Source organism: Epinephelus moara, chromosome 22 (assembly GCF_006386435.1).
Source record: "Epinephelus moara isolate mb chromosome 22, YSFRI_EMoa_1.0, whole genome shotgun sequence".
NCBI lineage: Eukaryota > Metazoa > Chordata > Actinopteri > Perciformes > Serranidae > Epinephelus > Epinephelus moara.
Window position 1 is genome coordinate 39,945,758 of NC_065527.1, and position 8,962 is coordinate 39,954,719.

The following is an 8,962-nucleotide window of genomic DNA, read 5'->3' on the forward strand; positions in this document are numbered from 1 at the left end:
TACAGTCTGAAACATAAACATATGTAATTTATTATCACATAAGACATAGAAACAAGCTAATATTCACATTTGAGAAGCTGAAACAATTACTGTTCAGGGTAGGACTATTTCTTGGGTGGAGGGCGGGACGGGTTACTACCTGGAGTCTCTCAGTTAGCTATCAGTATCACAGCAAGGAAAACACCACAAGTTGTCCTTTTTCCACTTGAATGTGCTTGTAGGTGGATTTATTAACCCTGTTGGACAAAGCTAGGCTAGCAGTTTCTACCTGTTTCCAGTCTTTATGCTAAGCTAATTTAGCTAACTGTCTCTCAGCTCCAGCTAATGCTACATACTTAGCTTAAAAACATGAAACATGAACATGAAAAGTGATTTTCTCATCTAATTATTGCTAATAAATCAAATAAACATTGTTTGACACATAAATAACCACAGATGGACACCACTTCATCCAATGATATACATGTTCTGTTGTTGACTCAAAAAGTGGTTACACTTTTAATTATTCACATTGCAAAGATATGGTAAAATAGATGAAGCCAAATATGCTGCATACAATATATGTTTTGTGTCACAAGCATGCTAAAACAAAATGTATGGGGGACTACTAAAGTAAAGAAAAAAAAAGTAATCATATAAATGAACACAGACACAATACATTTCACTGTGAAATAATACGATTAAAGTTTTTTTTAAACCAGCTCATTCACAGATTATGTTTTTGTTATCCTGCTGAGAGTTTATTGATGAAAATTAAAGCAGTGTTCCACCAGTGTTGATTTAAAAAAGAAAAAAAAAATCCCCCAGAGTCTCTCTTTTTATTTCATAAAGATAATGCAGGTTTTTCTTGATCAATAAAGATGTTAACTGAATTCTAAAAAATGTATTGGATTTGAAAATATGAATGTATTACATGTCTGTATCTATTTATATGATCACTTATTTCATAATATCTTATTGACTTAGGAACTGTACCACAGTTATTAGGGGGGAGAGGGGCTCAGAAAACAGGGAAGGGTATTTTTGGTTTCGTCTTCTTTTCCTAAATTTGCATTTTTTTTAAAAAACACATTTGCACTTTGCCATATGCAAAAGAAATACTTCATCTCCTATAATTTACTCATGCTGTGTTTCTGTGAATTTGTAAAGAAATTTTAATTTTTCTCACACGCCTCCTTGGTGGATGAAGAATCCAAAAACGCATAAAATTCTTGATGAATTGAAACCATTGGGGGCCGAGTATAACAACAACAGGAAAACTGTTATTATCCCCCCTAACATACGACTGGATAAATGAGACTTGTAGTGTTGTACTGCAAGAGTTTTGTAACAGTTTGTAAGCAGATGTTTTGATATAGTTTTGCTGTTGTAGACCACGGCCACTTATGACTTGAATTCTTAAAGATTTTTTTTCCATTTTTGGATTCTTCGTTCAGCGTGGAGGCATGTGAGAAAAAAACGATTTCTTTGCAAATTCAACATTAGCATGGGATGAGTAAATGTTATACAAATAGTCATTTGAAGGGTGAAATATTCCTTTAATGTGGTCATTGGTTGTGCAGGTCAGAAGTTCTATTAAGATTTTAAGGGTTAAATTGGGGTACTGATTAAATTCCTTGAATAATTTAACACTGTAATTCAAGAGGAGGGCTTTGGTTTTGACAAAGTGAAATATAAGGTTCAATCCCTCTCACCACCCCAGTCACTTATTTTAATATCAAACACTGTAGGTTATCATACAAATCAAAACATCTGTGAGTGTCCTGTCCTCTGCAGTTTGTGGGGTGGATCTTTAGGGCACAGTCAAAGTCTTTGTTAGTGGTAATGCACTCGTCCAATAGTCCCCGTCCCTGTGACCAGGATGTCGGGCTGTCCGTTCCTCCAGATCTCCCTGACGATTCTTTCCCTCTCCTCCAGTCGTCGAGCCTTCTCCAGCTCCTCAGCTGACGCGAACACATTTACACTCCTCAGAGTCCCGTTGGACTGGCTGCTGCGATCACTCATGGGCCCTATTGTCACTTTGGGGATCTCCGTCTCCTCCCCATCTTCCTCTGCAATGCTCTCCTCATCCTCCTCCCCATCCTCCTCTTCCTCGCTGGACTCCTTTAGCTGTCTCCTCTCAGGGGAAGGGGGTGGTCTGCTGTGGCGGCGAGTCCTGCAGGCAATGCCGGCCACCAGGAGGCACAGTGCCATGAGGAGGCCCAGACAAACGCCCATCATGAAGTAGAGGGCGAAGCTCTCTGGATTGGCTGTGAGGGCAGAGAAATGGATGAGTTCGACCTCAGCTACAGGAAGTACTAAGTACAGTTACTCAAATAGTGTACTTAAAAGGATACTTTGCTGATTTTCAACTAGCTTTGTATCTCACCAGTGTGGGTAGTATGTGTAAATGTACTAGAGCAAATTTCCCTCCATCTTACCAGCACCCAGATCTCCCTGCTCATTTGCCAGCAAAAATCAAGAGAGAGCCCCAGGCTGACAATCATGGTTGTTGACACACTGAGGTTTTTACCTTTGATGTGAGCGTAGGTCGCCATGCTGTTACTGAGCAGCTCCATGTCTCTCTTAACAGGCTCCATCCTGGTTCACTGTGGGTTCAAATATCTACCATCTCCAGGATTTTGTTTTACAAACGGAACTCCAACACCAACGGCAGATCCTGTCACAAAACAAACAAACAAACAATTAGTACATGCTTTAATGTTTCAGTCTGATATACATAAGATAGTGTCACTTTTAAACCCACTGGGGAAGTGTGAGCTCATTTAAAAGCCTGACAAAGTGTGTTCCCCTCCCATCATTCCTGTTATCTAAACTGGTGTCAGAGGTCAGCAGACAAGGACATTGTGTTCCTCATAAGTGTTTTACAGTCGGGCCTGTGGCGAGGACAGCAACATGGGGCCCTCTCTGTCTAATAAGGATGTTTATATTTATGACATCAGTGCCTGAGGAGGCTCTTTTCCGGCTTTTTTTTTGTTGTTGTTGTTCTTTTTTCCCACAGAAAAACTGACAGAACAAATTTCACATGTTCACTTGAAAACTCCAGCTAAAAAAAATGTCACTAGAGACCATCATGTGATGGGATCACTCCAGCTGCAATACAGCAATCCACAGCTTAAAATGGATGTGGGCCGGAGGCATAAAGCGGGGGGCCAGTGGCCTCTTTCCTATCTCCTACCCTCCTACTTCCAGTCTGCTTGTGCTGACCAAACCCATCTTTGAACTCTACCTTTAACTTGATCTCACCAACACACCTGTATGGCTGCATGACTGCATCTTGCATGGTTTAGACAACATTGCGTTGACAAAATCTGTCCACAGACCGACAGACAGACATATAAACATGTGGCAAAGTAGTCATAAGCTCCTCTGTGGTAGTTTCCGCTACAGTAGCTGTCTCCAGGACCACATTTTGCCATGATGGCACACACACAGACTCACAAGCTTTTGAATACTTTGCCAAGGTCAAGTATAAGAATGGGTGTGGTCCGAGCAAGGGCGCTACATGTAAGGGGCAGGAATAAGGGAAAGGGCCATTGCTACCCACTACGCACGCTACACACTAAATCTAAGCAGGTTTTGGATAGTACGTGCCAAAATAAGTGGACTCATAAAATTCAATATGCCTGCTAAAAAAAAGCCTGATTTTTGTGTGCGCTGTTGATGCGCCCTATTGTCCCACAATGCAATGCACTAAGGAGGCAGACAAGCTTGTCACAGCTGCAAAAAATTTAAACTAAATGAAGATGGTGGTGAAACAGCTCTAGGGACATTTTTAGAACACAAAAAATAACAATTAAATCTTTGGAAACAAAAACATTTTGGTTTCAATTTGCGTGATTTTATTGACTGTGTCATTTCAAACTCACAGTTTGACTGATTTTCCAGTTGGTATAAAAACAGTGTAAAAAAAAAAAGAAGCAAATGTCGATTTATTGTATACTACCTGCAAACAATGCTTGTGTTGATGTTTAGCAAGTTCACCATCTTAGTTTAACGTGTTAGCATGATAATGTTTGCTCATTAGCACTGAACGCAGAGGACAGCTGAGGATGATGGGGATGTCATGAGTTTTGCAGTTATTGGACAAAATAAATTTTTGGTTGCGTCAATGCCAAGTTCACACAACACGACTTTAGTCCTGATTTTCCATTCCCAGACAGTTACTGGAGCTCCCCAGCAGCCCCAGATCAGAGGCAAATCAGCACCGACTTGGCAATTACAAATTAGCACTTGAGCACGATGTGTGCTCAAAGATACAACTGCTGAAAGATACTCCCCAGATATCTAGCATGCTAAATATCTGGACCTGTTGGGGACTTTGTCAGCAAGCTACAGCCAATGAGAGCACAAGACATGGGCTAAGGACAAAAACAAGCTGAGCTACATCGAGAGAAAATGATGGAGAGAGGGGAAGAGATGGTGGAAGGTGGACTATTGCACACAATGTTTCTGTCGATTATTAACCTATTAACTTTTTCGGTATGCTGCTTTCCCCACATTTTGACCTCAAAGTTTTTTAGGAAGCACCCCTGGGTTGTTGGTCGATCTGCGCATCACATGACATACTCATCGGCGATTCCAGCTGGTGAAAGATCTTGTAGTGTGTGCGACTTCAAGACTCCCGACTACAACACAAGTTGAGAACCAAGAACAGTACAGCTATCTGACAACTTTGAAAGTCATGTAGTGTGAACTTATGTCAAAGGAAACAGGAAAGGAAAGGAAACCATTTTTTCCCCCGTTAAAGGTTTTTTTTTGGGGGAGTTTTTCCTTATCCGCTGTGAGGGTCCTAAGGACAGAGGGATGTCGTATGATGTAAAGCCCTGTGAGGCAAACTGTGATTTGTGATATTGGGCTTTATAAATAAAATTGATTGATTGATTGATTGATTGATTGAAATACAGGATCACTAAAGTCATCAGGATACATCCTCTGTTAGCCACGTATGTCCGCACAAATTTTGTGCCAATCCAGACATACACGTTGAGATATTTTTTGGGATAATTTAATCTGTTTACCTGCAGATGGTGCCACAGGAAAAGTCAGGGAAATTCAATATTCCTCTTCTGGTAAAAACAAGAATGTCTGAACCACATTTTGTGGTAATCCATCCAATAGCTGTTGAGATATTTCAGTCTGGACCACTGCCTTCCCTAAAGCCACGCTGCGAGCTAAAAATTCAACAGTAAAATGTCTTTCATGGTTACTCTAGATAACCCACAGACCTCACGGGAACTACTTTCTACCACAAAAATAGCCCCCAAAATGTATCTTTTGTAATTTGGGTGAACCGATCCTTTGAGAGTAAGAGTCTGAGGGTTAGATCAGGTTAAAGTGGAGTCACAGACGGTCCCACAGTAACAGTAAAGCTTGATGTAAACATGATGACTGATATTTCCCACCCCCTCACATTCCCTGTCATTACAACAACAATGTGCGTGGGAGCTGAATGTTTTTCTTTCTGGTGCTTTTTTTCTCCAGGGAGCACGAAATCATGCCCTGCTCCCATCGCTGCCATTTGGGGGGCTTGAGTCAGTCTCCCACCCTGATTTTTATCCTGGTGACTCTTGGCAGACCCCATGCACTCTCAAGCGCTTTATTTTTATTTTTTCAAAGAGGGCAATTATAGTAGTGGTAGTTGCCATGGTGGCCGCTGACTCATGGGAACCGGTGGGTCTCAATCAACGTTGCTTTCTGTTCAGCATTTAACTCACAGACCGAAGAAGCATGACTCCATCTGCACCCACAATTTGTGGCCCCCAGACCTTAACAACATAAGTGGGCAATTTAGTTTCCGCTTCAGCTCACGTAAAGTCAAACAATGTTTGTTTTAATTAAAGACTGGCCTTTACACTCTGTCCCTCTACATGCCCAGTGATAGCACTGTTTATCAAACACAGCAGTTATGACACCACAGATTCTTATCAAGTTCTGTTTCCTGTAATTTGAGCCTTGAAAGGAACAGGTCAACATTTCGGGGATGCATTTGCTTTGTTATGGAGAGTTGGATAATTGATAGTACTCTCATGTTTTTTAGGCTAAATATGAAGCTACAGCCAGTAGCCAGTTAGCTTAGCTTTAGCATAAAGACTGGAAACAGGGGCAAACAGCTCACCTGGCTCCATCCAACAGTAACAAATCCACCTGCCACCACATATAAAGCTCCCTATTAAAGCTGGGATAGGCAGTTTTATTCTGGCTTCACTGGGCAAAAATCCCATAATAAAATTTGAGCATATTGTAATTTGACCGGTCTGAGAGAAAACTTGACTTCTGGACTTCCTCTTGGCTCTGTTTTCAGGCTTCAGAAAATCTACCTTTTTGTGGGTGGGTGTTCCTATTGGCTGTTATACAAATGCAGATGCACGTGCACATTCTTTCAGTAAAAGACTGATTCAATGCCAGAGTCCTGCAGAGAAAGTTGCTATTCCAGTATTGGGAACAAAATGCAAAAAATGAAGACAGATAGAATTGGCCAAGTGTTTCAGAGATGACGGGAAAATTTTGCTAATAGTTTAGCCTTCTGCTAACAAGAGCAAAAGGCTCACGGTTGCGACTTCGAGTGTACATTTATATAGTTAATGTCAGCTGGAGCCCTGAATCGCAGTGTGTCCTTCACCTCTTTTCCCACCGCTACCGACCACCTCGCTGAGAGGGGGCAGCAGCTTCAGCAAACGAAATTGAGCTGGTGCTAACCCCAGCTCCAGTAAACCGGAAAACCCAAACTCCCCGTTGGATCAGTGAACTTTATTTTGCTGCGGTTACACAGGTTTGACCCGGCGCTGCCGCTGGCCACCAGCCTGCTGTGTTGGCTGAATTTGAGCCGCTACAGCTGCTGACCCAACGTCTGTCTCCAGAGCTGCTGCCAGCCCTCCTGCTGCTCACAGTGGCAGGGATCGAGGGCAGAGAGACCATCGGAGGCTGGCTAGCTAATTCTTGTCTTGCTGTGTGCAACTGTACAATGAAATAAGATCAAATAAATCAATGTATTGGCAACACTGGGTTACTGTATGAACCACATGCATCTGCCCGTGGTGGTCTAGTGGGAGGGGCTTAGGACAGAGGACAGTCGCAGTATTTTCAGATTTCCATATCTCTGCCTACTCCAGCTTCAACACGTTGTATCACATTTGTCTTAAATCGAAGTATACAATAATTTGCTGTTTTACAGGGGGGTTATGTACCATGCAGTTGCTCTTGACCAAGAACTAGTTTGGGACATAACCTCACTAGAACTTCAAAATACTGTTTTTACACTTCAGTTTTTGTAAGGATTGAACAAACAAGATACAACATGCTAACTAATGAGTTTTAGAGGTGTTTTGTTATTGTTGGACAGAGCCAGGCAAGCTGTTTCCCCTTGTTTCCAGTCTTTGTGCTAAGTTATGCTAACTGGATGCAAGCTGTAGCTTTACATTTAGAGGTATCGATCTTACCAGCTAAATCTTCGTAAGACTGCAAGCTCCTGTGTTTTTAAAAAAAATGGTATTGTAGTGCAAATATTTTCTATTTGTTTCCAATATGAGTCACTTTGTTTTAATGCAAAATCAAGTTTAATTCGTGTTTTAAGCTTCAGAGACTTATTTCTGGGAACTTCTTGAAACTCCTTTTGGAAAAAAAGGTTGAAATTATCACATTGCCCTGGCAGATTTTCTTTCTCTTGTTTTAAGAAAAGATGATTTTTAGGACTCAATTATAAACAGAAAGGATAAGAGCTCCACACAGCTTCATGACAGCCTGAGGCAACCGTTTGTGGTGAAGTTTCCCTTGAGCCGGGAGCACAATTCAAATACCAGGGGGAGACAAATGTCCATTTTATACAGCCGCAGTCTGGGGCAGACAGATTTAACACCTAACATTTCCAGACAAGTCCAATAACTTCTCCTCTTAACTATACACATGCAAAGCCCGGCAGCTGTAGCTGTTTATGTAACCCCATAAAATGCACTCCTGTTCAACCCTCCCACACTTCCTGCTCAGATAATCCCATTTAAGTCAAAAGATGAAACCTGAAACCATTGAAAATACGACTTGTTATTTTACAGTAGCCCACCAAATGTTTACTGTCTGAGACGGGGAGTTGCAGTCAAAAAACTTTCATTTAGCGCAGTAAAAACTGTAAAAAAGTGTCCTCAGTTAAGTATAAAAATCCATGAAACATTTTGGAATTTATATTCAAAGTGTTGATGATTTTTGGCACGTTGTAGCTTCTGCAGCTATAAAGGATTTTATGGTCTGTGGTTGAAAAGAACATGGTGCAGGCCCTACTAATAAACTAGTTTGTTGCCTTGTTTATTGCCTGACAACAGAGTAGTATATTTGGGAAGATCCTTTTATAAATGTCAAAATGTTAAAAAATCAGTGTCTGTGATAGTTTTCATAACATAAAGGCCCCTATTCTGTGCAATAATCGCTTGATTTACATGAAAATTAAATAAAATAGAAGAAAAAGAGTGAAAGATAAGCATCATCTTAAGGTATCACTCACCTTGGTCTTGGATGAGAGCTGCTCAGATTGACTGACAAAGTTTCCACTGAAAAAACAAAGACGTAAGATCCAAATTTGGACCTGGCTTGTCAGCCATCACTTAAATATGATCCCATAATTTGGTCGGAGGAGCAGTGAGAGGTTGTTGGTCACTCAGTGTTCGTGACAGAAGAGCTGATGTAGCTGCTGGAGAGGGAGCAGCCCTCTACTATGATCCACTCCCTGTCATCCTTTAGAGGAGGAGGACCAGCCAGAAACAGTCCTCACATGTGTTGAGAAGGAGGTGTTTCCTCTTCCTGAGAGATAACCAAACCTCATGCATGAACCGCTGGCATCTGACTGCAAAATAAAAGCCTCCAAAGTCACTCACTACAGAGTTCTCACTTCTGTAGAAGTCATCTTTTACTGGAGTTACTCTGCCTCTGTGCAGATTTAAGCCACACTGCTGACCAGAGGGAGGTGATCTCTCCT

The 8,962-nt window shown here is 41.4% G+C and overlaps 1 protein-coding gene across 1 annotated transcript; it reads right to left on the reverse strand.

Annotated features, from left to right (window-relative positions):
* Positions 1–1,152: 1,152 nt before the first annotated feature.
* eva1bb (eva-1 homolog Bb (C. elegans)) lies at positions 1,153–8,962 on the reverse strand. Its single transcript, XM_050033897.1, has 3 exons — positions 8,492–8,962; positions 2,513–2,659; positions 1,153–2,249 (listed from the first exon to the last, which is right to left on the reverse strand). The coding sequence occupies exons 2-3, from the start codon at positions 2,577–2,579 to the stop codon at positions 1,816–1,818; spliced, it is 501 nt and encodes a 166-aa protein (XP_049889854.1). The 5' UTR covers positions 2,580–2,659; positions 8,492–8,962; the 3' UTR covers positions 1,153–1,815.